The following is a 13,870-nucleotide window of genomic DNA, read 5'->3' as shown; positions in this document are numbered from 1 at the left end:
TGTCAGTCCTTCAATTCCTCTCTGACAGCTTGGCATGGGCGTCTGTCTCCCCCACCAACCTTGTCATCCCCAGGGTTTTCAGCTGATCTTCCTGCCATTTTCTGCTATCCTAGGTACCCTTGCTGGAACACTCTCCAAGTTGATATTCTTCCTAAAAACGTGGCACCCAGAACTGAACATAATCCCACCAATGTGGTTCAACCAGGGCAAACTATATCTGCTTCCTTGGTCTCAGACCTACTTAATATCTCTTTTTTCCAGGGGCAGCTGGGTAGCTCAGTGAGAGCCAGGCCTAGAGATGGGAGGTCCTAGGTTCAAATCTGGCTTCACATACTTCCCAGTCATGTGACCCTGGGCAAGTCACTTGACCCCCATGGCCTACCCTTACCACTCTTCTGCCTTGGAGCCAATACACAGTATTGACTCCAAGATGGAAGATAAGAGTTAAAAAAAAATTTTTTTTTTAAATATCTCTTTTTTTCCCCTCCATTTTTTAACTAAATTTTTTTTTAAATTACATGTAGAAATAATTTTTGACAATTGTTTTCTGACATTTTGCAATTCAGATTCCCTCCCTCCCTGAGGCAGTAAAGTCTGATATAAGTCATATCAGAGCTTTCATGCAATACATATTTCCATATTCCCCATATACAATAAAAAACTCATGAAGAAAATAAAGTGAAAGATGGAATGCTTCCATCTGCAATCAGATTCCCACAATTCCTTCTTTGGCTATGGACTGTGTTTTTTATCATGAGTTTCTTGGGGTTATCTTGGGACCTTGTTTTGTGGATAATAGTTAGTTGTCCTTCATAGTTGATCATTGAACAATATTTCCATTACTGTATACATTGTTCTTCTGGTTCTGCTTACTTCACTTTGCACCAGTTCATATAAGTCTTTCTAAGTTTTCCTGAATTCATCCTGTTCATTTCTTATGGTGTGATAGTATTCCATTAAAACCATATACTGCAACTTGTTCAGCCATTCCCCAAGTGATGGACACCTCGCTCTACAATTCTTTGTTACGACAAAAAGAGCTGCTAAAAATATTTTGGTACAGGTAGATCCTTTTCTCCTATCTCTGATCTCTTTGGGATATAGACCCAGTAGAGGTATTGCTGGGTCAAAAGGTATGCATAGTTTTATGGCTCTTTGGGAGTACTTCCAGATTTCTCCTGCAGATGGTTATACCAATTCAAAGTTCCACCAATAATGCCTTAGTGTCCCAATTTTCCCACATCCTCTCCAATATTAATCATGTCCCTTTTTGGTCATATTAGCCAATCCAGTAAGTATGAGGTGATATCTCGGAGTTGTTTTAATTTGCATTTCTCTACTCAATAATGATTTGGAGCATTTCCTCATATGATTATGGATAGTTTTAATTTCTTCCTCTGAGAACTGCCTGCTCATATCTTTGACCCTTTTTCAATTGGAGAATGCCATGTTCTTATAAATTTAGGTTGGTTCTATGTTTGAGAAAGGAGGCCTTTATCAGAGACATTTGCTATAAAGATTAATATGCCTCTCGCTACACCCCAAAATCACTGTTTCCTTCCATATATCTCATTAACCATCACTTCAACAACACATTCTAGAACTGTGCTAGGGATTGAAGTCAAACTCAATGGGTCCTACTGTTTATAGAGGCCACTATCTTCCCTCTTTTGAAAATGAGGACTTTTGGTCCTTCTCTAATCCTGCAATATCTCATAAAAAAAAACAAGCTGGAAATTCCCCAAGATGCTAAGCCACTAGTCTAAAGATTGAGGCTGCTGCTATTCCCTCTCTGAGAAAAATCAAGGTGCAAACCCCTGGACAGATGCTCAAATGCATTCTGATACAGTCCCAACTCACTATGTGAGGAAAAAGATTTCAATGTGTTTTATGACTGTAGCCATCTGAAGCAGGGCTTCATGTTCACATAAAGAAAGTAGATCAAATGGCATGCCCCAGGCCACACAAGAGTCAAAAGTTGGTGTCTAGAGTCTCTATGTTCCATGTTCCTGGACTCCAAACTGCCCTTTCACATTCTTGAAACATCCAAAATGGGATTTTCCATCTTCTTTAGAAGGTGGGAGGAAGGAAAAGAGAGATACCTCCTGAGGGCTGAGGACTAGGGAACCACCCCTCTAGGTCTGTCCACACCTTGAACAAATGTGCTACTATGGACCAGGACCCAAGGAGGCCCCTGAGGCACAGGTTACCTTGACACTCTTCTTCTCTTCAGAGCCCTCAGTGAGCAGGAAGGCCTCATGGCCATCTGTCCCCTCCACTCGGAGGAAACAGTTGGTGGTGTGGCCAATCCCTGAGGGGAGAACTTTGTCCCAGAGCATGGCATTGATCACTGTGCTCTTTCCATTGCTTGTCCTAGAAAAGATCAAGAGTCACAGCAGTCACTCAACCAGGACTCACAAGTCTATCCTGTCTGCAAGTCTAGGGATTGCTGCAAGAGGAGCCCACAAAGGCTGCTTCCAGCTTGTGACTCCCTAGCTTCTAGAATAGAACGGGTTCCCCTGGGGCAATAAGGGTCTTCTCTTTTTAGGCTCACTAGTGAGGAATCCTTTCTAGTTCTCTTAAGTGTGTGTATATTGGGGGTGGAGGAGTGGGAGGGAGGAGAAGGATATCTAAAAATTTTAGTATGATTAAAAATAAATCTACACACATTTCTTTCTTTCACCATTTTCAATGCTGTTCTCTAACTTTAATCCCTCTAAAAACCCAGAGCCACACATCAGACTCAGGTGACTAACAAAAGCTTCATTCAGGCAGGGCAGAGAGGGAAGGCTGCAGAGTTCTCATACAATCATAGTTGCCCATATTTTCCACAGAGCTTTCCTCACCACAACCCACTGAAGTAGGTGGTAGTAGCATTATCCCAACTTGATACATCCCACTATATCAAGGCCCTTTAAAAATAGCTCTAGCTTGCTGACTCATCCAGCCATGACTTCCAGCTCTTTCTGCCCTAGTTGTGCCCAACAGATCTGATGCTGACCCACACAGAAGCTTCTCCTCTGCTCAATCTTTTGTTTTCATGGCATTTTACAAGTGCCAACAACAGCTTTCTCATTACTCTAGTGACATCAGAACATCTTATTTTACTGTCCTTCATGCATTTATCAGATCACATTGTGCACTATTGTTATGGGTTGGGTATTATTCTCCCAACTATCCTGGCAGCTCCTCCAGGGCAGGGATTATGTCTCATTTACACTATCTCCTTCATGCATGACTGCCTAGTGCTCTGTACATAGCAGGTGCTTAATAAATGTCTGGAAATAGTATAACATTTCACAATGTTTTAACATTGTTTCAACATTTCAAAATTGTATAACATCCCCAAAAGAATGGAGTAAAGGAGGCTAGATGACTTATTATCACTGCTCCCAGAATGCCTGGAAGCATTCGAATTCCCAGCCTCCAGATTATCCACATAGGCTCAGTCTTGCTGACTAAGCCATTCATTTTAGAAGGTGCTCTCTGGTCTCCATGGCAAGCCAGTGGGCATAACAAAAGGAGTTCTGGGGCAGAATTCCCAGTCAGTGTGGACCATCAGGTCAACGAAGGGCCTCACCTGCCAAAGAAGGCCACCTTCATGTGCCGCCGGGCTAGGACCTCACCAATGCCCTTCACTTTGGCCAGGTAGGCTTTGACCTCCAACACCTGCTCTTCAGTGGTGACAGGATCAAGCTCCACATTTCTATGGGTATCTGGGGAACAAAATGAGATTGCAATCAAACATCCAGGAGAGGCAACATAGTGTCATGGATAGACTTTGGAGCCACATGAGCTGGGTTCATATTTGGCCTTGGACCTTTATTAACTGTGAGTCTTTGGGCAAGTCACCTGACTTCTCCAGGCCTCAAAGTGATCATCTGCAAAAGAGGACCAGATGCCTCTGAAGCCTCCTTCAGATCTAGGCCTCTGATCTATGAAATGTCAAGGTGAATAAGATATTTTTAATTACAAATGAAACAAAGAATCAAATAGAACAATTCCCAAAGAAAAACACTCATCTAGAAGAGGTAGAAGCATTCTCTACTTTTATTATCTCATTTATCAAGAGGATAGGGGGAGGAAGATGAACACAAGGATAAGCCCAACTTTCTAATCAGAGAAACTGAGGCAGTAGCAGAGATGGGAAAGAATCAAGGTTTTTATCCCATTTATAGCAGACTGTAGAAATCAACTCCCAGGTAACTTTGTTAAGGTAGGAGAGTTAAGGAATTTTCTCAGCTCCTTAGCAAACTCTCTGACATACTATCAGGCTGATATCCCTGTTAATTCTTTGCATATTTTCCAAAGCATCTAAAATGGGTTAATTGGCACCTGCAAAGCAGGAGGCCCCAGTACACTTCACTCACAGACATCGCTGAGTTTACCACAGAGACTCAAAAGCCAACATCATCTCCTGGTCTGGATGTTGGAGGCCAGATACTTCTCCCTTTTAAAGCCATGGATCTGATGTGATGGCAACAACTTGAGCCTCTGGAATGCTAATGGAATGAGCTGGAGCTCTCCTGCCTGGATATTAGGCTGCCATATCAAAAATAAACTCACAAAAGATATGTCAGACCCAGTCATGTGTCTTCCATCCCTCTTGGGTCTGTTTCAGGACAGCCACATGAATCCAGAGTGATTCTGAGAACCTCCTTGGGTCTGGTGGACTCTGCACTTCCTTCTGGCCCCTCTCACTAAGTATGTACAATGCTGTCATAAAAGACAAATGCTTAGAATGCCCCATTCCTGGAGGCATCCAAAAGTCTATATCAAACATATAGCAGTTTATAAGCTAAGCTGGGCCTACAAGTAAAGAACTGAAGAACAGACTGGATTGTACTGGGCAAATTGCACTGTTTTCAATTATCCCAAACTTTTCTCTGCCACAAGATCTCATCTCCACAAGATCTCATCTTTTAAAGACCAATATTCTCTCTGGGATGCTACAGTGCTGTGAATCATGGAAAAAAAGGATTTAAGAATCGAAACTTCAGATAATCCAAAAGGAAACAGAAAACCAGGGTAGATGTGAGGAGGCTGTGGCATCCATCCAACTATTACATTCACAAACTGGCTTTTACAAGAGATAGCATCCTTTCAGAGCCAGAGAACACTTGCAAGATGAGGAATCCCTTTCATACATGATCTCATTTGAGTTTCTTAGGAACTCTGTGAAGTAGGTGCTATAGATAATACATCATAGGTGGGATCTGAACCCAAAGTTTTCCCAACTCTAACCCATTCTCTCCATTAAGTCACATGCTTCCTACCCCTAGAGTCAGGCCCTCCTGACTCATGTTGATTATGTGACCAAGGGAATTTTTTAACCTCTCACTTCACAGCCCAAGAAACTCTTAAGACTAAAAGGTACAAATAAGTGGCCTCCTTACATCAGTGGAAAGACTTTTCCCACTGGAAGGTTCTTACACCAATGGAATCAGAGGCTTAGACACAACTAAAATGACTAGAAGAGGGGGCAGTGTATCTCGTTCATAGAGAGAATGAGTAAGTGGACAACCTATAGGCCACCCCAGAATTCACCAGATGTTCAGATAAGGAGAAAAGCTTCTATTGTATTAAACAGATGCTCTGAGGGGATTGATGGAAAGATGAAGGTCAGGCCCTGATGGCTTGTAAGCTGTACTGGGAGTGCCTCCTTGGATGAGATCCAAGTCCCTCTAAGTCCTATCTCTGTTACTGTGTGAGTGAACACTCAGATAAAAGGGCCCTCAGAGGTCACTGATGGGTCCAACTGACATTCTGTCCTTTCAGATGAGGAAGTAAAGGTCCAAATAGGTGAAAGGTCACTGAGGTAAACATCGCTGGGCCTAGACTGCCAAGTCCTCTGATTTTAAATTTAGCCCTTGTTCTCTCCATCATCTGAGGGAATCATGCAATATCAATGCTGGAAACACCCTGGGAGCCACTCTCTCCTTTAGCTGCCTTTCCCAGAACATCCCTCTGCCCCCTTCTCCCACTGCCAAGTTCCTTCAGAGGCTACCATGGGGGAAGGGCGCAGGCCATCTATTTCCCATCCTGTTCTGCTTCTGATTTTGCCTCCATCCCTCCAGTTTCCCACTTCCTTTTGTGGGTTGTCTTTTCTCGTTAGAATATAAGCTCCCTGAGGGCAGGAGATATCTTGTTGCTTGATTTTTCTGTCTCCAGGTACTTAGCACAGTGCTAGGCACATAGGGAGTGCTTGATAAATGCTCATTGCCTCCCAGCTAGACTAACCCTCTGATTTCACAGAAAAGGCAGATAAAGACAGACTTGATTTAGCCACTGACCTGTGAGACTAAAGTGATGCAATCACTGGGACAATCCTGAAAAACTTGTGTCAGGGAATGCTATCTATCTACTTCCAGAGAAAGAACTATCAAAGTTGGATCAATGTGAATATCAAAGCAGACTATCTTTCACATCAGTGTATTTATGGTTTTATTTTGGAGTTTTAGTTTTATATGAGTGTGTTCTTACAATGATGGCCAATATGGAAGTGTATTTTGCATAATAATAAAAATTTAATTTAATTTAAAAAAAAAAGGCTTTGCAAAGTGAGGTCACGTGAATAAGGAAAATCAACCAACTGAGTTAGAGAAACAGAGACATGTTTAAAACCCTTTATACTATGTACGTGAGGAGTCCAAGGACCTAACTTCAAATTCTTGCTCTGCTGGTTACTCCCAGTGTGATAACCTCTGAGCCTTGGAGCCTTCCTTGTAAGAGGGGGTGGATTACATAAACTGCTGAGGTGCCTCTCAGCTTTCAGGGTGCGGGGAGATTAGGGGGAGTAAAGGGACTCACAAGAGGAGCAACTGCCTAAATTCAAATCCATAGCAGAGAGGCCCAGAAGAAGCACCTACCAGAAATCATCCCCAAAGTAGAAGTTAGCCTTTAAGAATAATTCATTCATTGGTCAAGATAACACTGGATCTCAGGTAGCTAGGCAGCCCAGTAGATATAGTACCAGGACTGAAGTCAGAAGGACCTTGGGTTCAAATCTGACCTCAGAGACTTCATAGCTGCCTAGCCCTTACAGTTCTCTGTCTTAGAATAAAACAAAGACAGAAGGGAAGGGTTTAAGAAAAACAAACAAAAAGGTAAGACTGGATCTAGAGTCAAATGACCTGGATTTGAATTTTAGGTCTGCCTTTTATGACCAGGGCAAGTAAGCCTTTTTGGCCTTCAGCTTTTTCATTTGTCAAATAAAGGGGTTGAACTGGGTTGATTGTATGATTCTGAAGGTTCCCCGATTGTTGATTTTCAAGGAATCTGAACATATTTATAAGGCCTAAACATAGCTAATGGGGTGTCAGTCACCAGTCCTCTCATCATTCAGCAAGCAAAGTAGCCCCAATCAAAAACTCAGACATGAATTATAGTTTTCCACATGTATTTGTATTTAGAAAAGGCATTTTACCCATGATGTAAAGATACAGGTTTTATTGTGATTTATACTTTGTGCATCCTTAAAAAAAAAAACACAACCCCCCCCCCCAAAAAAAAATTCATTTTTGTACTGGAAATAGATTAAATAAAATGTAATCTTGTATGCTATTGTATGATCAGGGGATGACATCCAGGATAGGGAGCCCTGTGACTAACAACAGCACCAAACATGCTGTGGGGCTAAGGAAAACACTCAGAACTCTATCACTACAGATGGCTAAGTCTGAGACTTAACTTACCCTCCAGAAATGTAGCACTTTCTTGTATATATGCCCCCAGTTGCTCAAAAATGCCATTGATCTTCTTCTTGGCAGTGACAAAGTGCTTGAGTGGAGAAGCATTCACCTCGGCCATGTGTCTTTTGTCCTTCTTGATCGAAACAATGGGGTTGGAGTGAGAGAAGATCAGGGACATTTCGCTGCCGGAAAAAAGCACAACATATGAGGCCAATGGGCAAGACACCCTCATGTTCCTGGAGAGATCTCAGAGACCATTTAGTCCAACCCCTAAAAGGGCTAAAGATACAAAGCTAGCCAATAGGCTACATATCAGCAACCAGATCAACAGAGCGGAATGACTAACTCCAACAAAATGAAACTTAACAGGGATGAATGTTAAGTCCTGTGCTTGGGGGTCCAAAAACCCACATCCAAGTATGGAATGGGAGATACATCTTCCTTGTTAGAACATAAGCTCCTTTCAAATAGGGATTGTTTCATTAATTGTATTTGTAAACCAAACGCCTGGCCATTTGTGAACTGATGTGAAAGTTTTCAAGCCTAAAAGCTCAATGGGTGTTGAAAATGTGATGTGGCAACTAAAAAAAAACCAATCTGATTTCAGGTTGCCTGAGTAGAAATCTACTGTCTAAAATGAGAGCTATCAATCTGACAGCACTCTAATCCCTAGTCAGACCCTACCTGAAGAACTTTGGGGAGTGCCAGTTCTAAACATGTGACAGTGACCACCTGGAAATCAGCCTGAACAACAAGGACTATGATGAGAAGACTCAAAAAAAAGGACTAACTGGAAGAACTGAGAGTGCTTAGCCTAAAGAGAAGACAGAGAAGACAAAATTGCTGTCTTTGAACATCTAAATGCAGTTAGACTGGTTTTCTTGGTGCAGAGGATAGAACTAGGGCCAGAAGAGGGAAGCAAAAGGGGGACAGACTTCAACTGGACATAAAGAAAGCTTCTGGGCTGTCCAAAAGTGGCACAAGTTGCCTGAGGAAATATTTTCCATCACTGGAGGGCTTCATACAGAGACTGGAAAACCCCTGCATAAGCAGTTTCTACATGGATTCCTAATTTAGGTACAAGTTGGGCCAAGTGACCACTGAGGCCTACTCCAACTCTAAGATTCTATGATACCATTTAGGAAATGCTAATCATTTTGGGGCGGGGGTGGAAGATAGAGCACAGCTAAGTTGGGCCATAGAGCATTGGGTCTTATAGTCAGGAAGACATCTTCCTAAGGTCAAATCTGGTCTTAGACACTTACTAGCTATGTGACCCTGGGCAAGTCACTTGGCCATTTACCTCAATCACCTCATCTGTAAATGAGCTGGAAAAGGAAATCGCAAACCACTCCAGTATTTGCCAAGAAAACTCCAATCGGGTCATGAAGAGTCAGACACGACTGAAATGATTCAACAAAAACAACAGTCATCTTGGGCAAATGTGCTAAATGAGGTCAAACTCCTACTATATAATGCCTGAATTAATAATTTCATCTCCATATTTTTGTATGGGTTGCTCTCAAAGACAGGAAATACTATCTTCTTAAGAATTCCTAGCTCTTGGGCAGCTGGGTAGCTCAGTGGATTGAGAGTCAGGCCTAGAGACGAGAGGTCCTAGGTTCGAATCCGGCCTCAGCCACTTTCCCAGCTGTGTGACCCTGGGCAAGTCACTTGACCCCCATTGTCCACCCTTATCACTCTTCCAACTAGGAGCCAATACAAAGAAGTTAAGGGTTTAAAAAAAAAAAAAAGAATTCCTAATTCTTTCAAGGTTCATTCAGGCGTCATCTTCTACACAAATCCTTTTGTAATCTCTAGTTTTTAGCACTTTTCCTGCTTTCAGAATGTCTTTGTATTTACTTATACATGCTGTAATTCTCCAGCAAATTAAGCTGTTGAAAGTGGAACTCTCTAATTTGTTTCTTCCCCATCATCTAACAACATTCTGTACTTGGTAGAGAGTAATAAATGTTTGTTGAACTGAATCTCTTTTCAGAGGCCCTATTCTGATTCAGCGATGGTCCCAGGAGTTACATTCCTGACTAGACAAAAAATGGTCTGATGGAAAAAGAGAAGATTAATTAGATAGTATGGCAAGGATCTATAAGGCCAAAGATGAAGGTGTGATAGGACCTAGAGATAACCACTGCAGACATCTTCAGAGAACATAGTCCTTTACCTTTAATACTCAACAGGTAAATCTGCCCTCTTGCCAAAGTCCCTGTGCCTCTACCAATCCTACATTTGCTGGCTCCTCTGCTTTCTCATTCATTCCTGCTCTCACTCTGCAGGGCATAGGGAAACACAGGATGAAACTATGTCCAAGTTGGGCATGTGACAGCATCAGAACTGCTCTCCAGCACTTGTAGGACATGCTCTCAGAAGTGAAAAAAAAAAATCTGAGATGACAAAAAACTGCCAAAATCAATTGGAAGGAACAAATGGAAAGACCAAAGCCATGTGAAGAGATAAAGAAAAGCCTAACCTGAGGCACGAGGAAGGCAGTAACAGACTAGACTGCTGGAAGGGACTTGAGTGATCCCACTTCATTCACCACTACCAGCTCTTTCCTAGGGGACTTCTAAGGCCGGGGAGCTACTTCAAGTCACCCAGGGAAGATTTGACAAAGAGAAAACTAACTACATGCTGAAAAGAAAAAGCTAGAGACAATGGGAACTCTTGCTCCATTTCACAGTAATCTCTACAAACTATTTGAGTTTGAGGGCCAAAGGCTTGCTATGTAATCAGACTCTAAGATGGAAGTCCTTAGCCCACAGCAGCTGTTTTCACAGCTCTGCAAAGGGTAGACAGGTCACACCACCCTGTTGGGAAAAATCAGGCAACCAAGGCAAAAAGCCACACAACAGAGGACAAAAACAGGCACACAGAAAAGATACTAGAGGGTTCTGGTTCCTTTCCCAAGTTTATTTAACACCCAAATTCAAGAATATCAAAATACATTTACTTCCCCATCTCCATCAATACAATATTTAACTTTAAGGCAAATCCATAAAATCAGTAAAGTAATAAAACAAGTTTCCCTGCAGGAACTAAACAAACTCATTTGCCCAAGACATAGGACAAGCAATATCTGGAAATGGGTCACCTAAAAACTTGTCTGCATTTATGAGGTGCTTTTTTAGTTCCAGTGATTATTTGTGAGACTAAAGGACTTGAAACCAGAAGCATTAGTATACTGAAGGTAAAAAGTAAAAGCCAGATGTGTTACTGAAGCAAATGAAATGAAAAGCAGCTCAGTGAAAAGGTCACATTCTCAGATGTGAAGGGAATGAGAAAAAACTTCAAACTCCTCAGCAGGGAATGTCCTCAAGGTGCTCCTAGTTGCTGCCCTCAATTAGTCTTGGAAACATCTACAATAAGAAGAGTCCTCCCATTCCCTTGGCTGCTCTAGCCAGCCTAATTAAGCCCCTCAACTTCCACAAATTTATTCTCCTAAATCAGGAGAAATATTGACTTCTTCAACTCTCCCATTCCCATGATATCTAACAGGCTCCCTTTTATTCAGCTGCTTGCCCTCTGGGATTTGTAGCCAGTCAAAAAAAAATTATTTATTAAACACCTACTATGTGCCAGTCTCTGACCTCAAGGGGCTTAATAATCTAATAGGGAATGAAAAGACACAAAAGGAAACTGTAGTCAGAGTAAGAACCACTAAACTTATCATCAATGGAGATGATGGCCCATTCTCTAAAGTTAATGACTAACTCTTAGCCTAATCTTAATGAGTTTGGGATTCAGGATCTCAAGCATGAGCTGAAATGTCCTTCTGTCTCCAATCCCACTCCCAGCCCAAACCTTTTTAAAAATCCTTTCTTTCTGTCTTAGTAACAACTCTAAGACAGAAGGGCAAAGGCTGGGCAAATAAAAGTTAAGCCCAGGTCTTGCCCAGGGTCACACAGCTAGGAAGGAAGTGTTTTAAGATCAGATTTGGATCCAGGTCTTCCTGACTCCAGGCCTGGTACACTGTGTTACCTAGTTCCCCTGAAATGGCCCTTTTGCATTTCTACAACTTCTTTCGCAAAAGGAAGCAAAGAATGAGGCAGAATGAACAAAGTTCATAAAGTTTCTTTTCTCTTGCTCTGGAACTCCACCCCCTGCCCTCCACCCCCATCCCAACTCTTCTGGGAATTCCTGATAGTCTCTCTCTGTCAAGAAAGCTTTAGACAAGTGGGGCCCTGCCCATCTCCCCTAAGCACAGAGCAGATAATAGTTGGCATAACTATATAACCCAGGCAGAGAAAGCCTGGGTGTGGTAGATAATATTCTGGGTTCGGAGACAGAAAGATGGGAATTCAAATCCTGCCCTGGCATTTCCCTATGTGGTCCTGAGCATGTCGTTTAAAGTCTGTGTGTATCAGGCCATTCTCTGGGGAATATCTCCTACGTCACAGATGAGTCAGAACTGTTCATGATGTTAAGGAATCACTATTCCCATATGTGAACTACAGATCAAAGGCTGCCCTATTGAGGGCTTAGATGATAAAGTTCTCCTGAAGTCTGAAACCTTATCTAATTTTTAGCCATTTCCACTTCACTTTGAGAGTGCTTTATCAAAGGCAGCTGGGTAGCATTGTGGGCAGAGCTCAAAGACAGCTAGGTGGTTCAATGGATAGTGTCAGACCTGGAATCAGGAAGAGCTGGGTTCAAATATGGTTTCAGATACTTTCTAGCTGTGTGACTTAACCTTGACTGCCTAGTTCTTATCCTTCTTTTGTCTTAGAATTGACACTATAACAGAAAGTGTGGGTTAAAAAAAATTTTTTTTTTAAGATGGCTTTATCAGAATTGTCTTGCTACATTTATGCCCAGAAACAAACTTAATTCTCTGTCTCAACTGCCATCAGTTTACTCTTCTCCCAGGTAATCATCAGGCTATCTCATACCTGAGTTTAATTGAGGTCAGTTAGGCACTGGGGATGTAGGAGGGAGAATGATGCAAAAATCTCTCATGTGGCTTTGGGTATGAAATGCAATGCCTGAATTCACACCATTTTCTTACCCAATTTTATGCAGAACAACTTCTAGCAGGAAAAGGGAAAAAAAGGATCCACAGGACCGTCCACCAATGTAATTGATACAGAGAAGGAGAAGCTGAGAAATTAAAACGGAAAAAATGAAAAGAATGGAGATGAAGGAGATTTTTTCCAGGCAAAGTCAGGAAATGAACAATATGGAGAAGATGAAGAATCACAGCATTGAAGAGAAGGGAGAGATCAGGAAAGAGCCATTTGCCAAAGAGTATTTATTTTAGATTCAGATGCTTACTTTCCTTATTTCACAACACATTGAATTGGTTCCATGTGGATGGAGTGCAATAACATTTGGTGGAGGGAAAAAAGATGCCCCAAATACCAGAACTACTTCTTGGGTCACAGGACAAAAGGTCTGGCCCGACCTGGTTTTTCTATCAAAGCCAGAATGGATTCTGGTCCAAATGGATTCTATGCCAAGACTCCATTCAAGGGGCCCATCCCATCCCTGGATCTTTGAGAAATTCTACTAATTCTGTTTAGCTCCAGCCCAGGGCTGCACATGTAACCATAGCTGTTCCCCTACAGCGTAAGGCACCATAGACCCAGAGAATCTAAGACTTACTTTTCGAAAGGTGGATTGTTTTCACAAGGCTGACATTATGAACTCTGCTGGCATGGGAAAGGAAGGAAGGATCTGGGCATTTCCCTCTTTCACAGAACAGTTGCACTGAATCCACTCAAATGGTCTCCAAAACTGTCAGAAGAAAAGGGGTAGTTGTCAGCAGGAGGCATGGGCCAGGGCCCAGATCCTTTAATCAGGTGATGATACCAAACAAAAACCACGCCTGGGCTCAGCCAGGTCTCTTACAAGGGTACATGCCAGCAGATTTGGGTGGAGATCAAGGGCAGGGACTGATTGGAGGATCTCACTAACCCTGGGGCATCACAACACACCTGGGCATAGGGCTGAGCACATGTGCCTGCTGTGTGCCCAAGAAAGAACACAAAAGAGGGCCTGGCATGGGGGAAGGAGGGACCTGGAATGGGGGGAGGGGGAGCTGGCAAAAGAGAGAGACTGAAGGCTGGTATGGAGAAGGTTATAACTTGACACAGGGGAAGGGGAACTGGTATGGGGGGGAAGAAACATGGCATGGAGAGGAGGGGGCGTGGCATGGGAGAGAG

At 42.5% G+C, this 13,870-nt stretch overlaps 1 protein-coding gene across 2 annotated transcripts in view; it reads right to left on the bottom strand.

Moving 5' to 3' along the window:
• MFN2 (mitofusin 2) overlaps positions 1–13,870 on the bottom strand; it is a 37,349-nt gene that overhangs the window by 18,064 nt on the left and 5,415 nt on the right. The window contains exons 2-6 of one of the 2 annotated variants that reach the window (XM_044667750.1): positions 13,311–13,442; positions 12,715–12,806; positions 7,695–7,873; positions 3,581–3,716; positions 2,211–2,373 (exon numbers count right to left, since the gene is read on the bottom strand). In XM_044667750.1, the coding sequence (XP_044523685.1) occupies positions 2,211–2,373; positions 3,581–3,716; positions 7,695–7,869 (474 nt within the window). In that variant the 5' untranslated portion in view covers positions 7,870–7,873; positions 12,715–12,806; positions 13,311–13,442. The remainder of the gene's footprint in view (positions 1–2,210; positions 2,374–3,580; positions 3,717–7,694; positions 7,874–12,714; positions 12,807–13,310; positions 13,443–13,870) is intronic. The other variant, XM_044667751.1, reaches the window with a different exon arrangement.

This window comes from Gracilinanus agilis, chromosome 3, assembly GCF_016433145.1.
Source record: "Gracilinanus agilis isolate LMUSP501 chromosome 3, AgileGrace, whole genome shotgun sequence".
Lineage (NCBI taxonomy): Eukaryota > Metazoa > Chordata > Mammalia > Didelphimorphia > Didelphidae > Gracilinanus > Gracilinanus agilis.
Note: the sequence above shows the minus strand (reverse complement) of the source record. Positions and strands in the feature narration are given on the sequence as shown.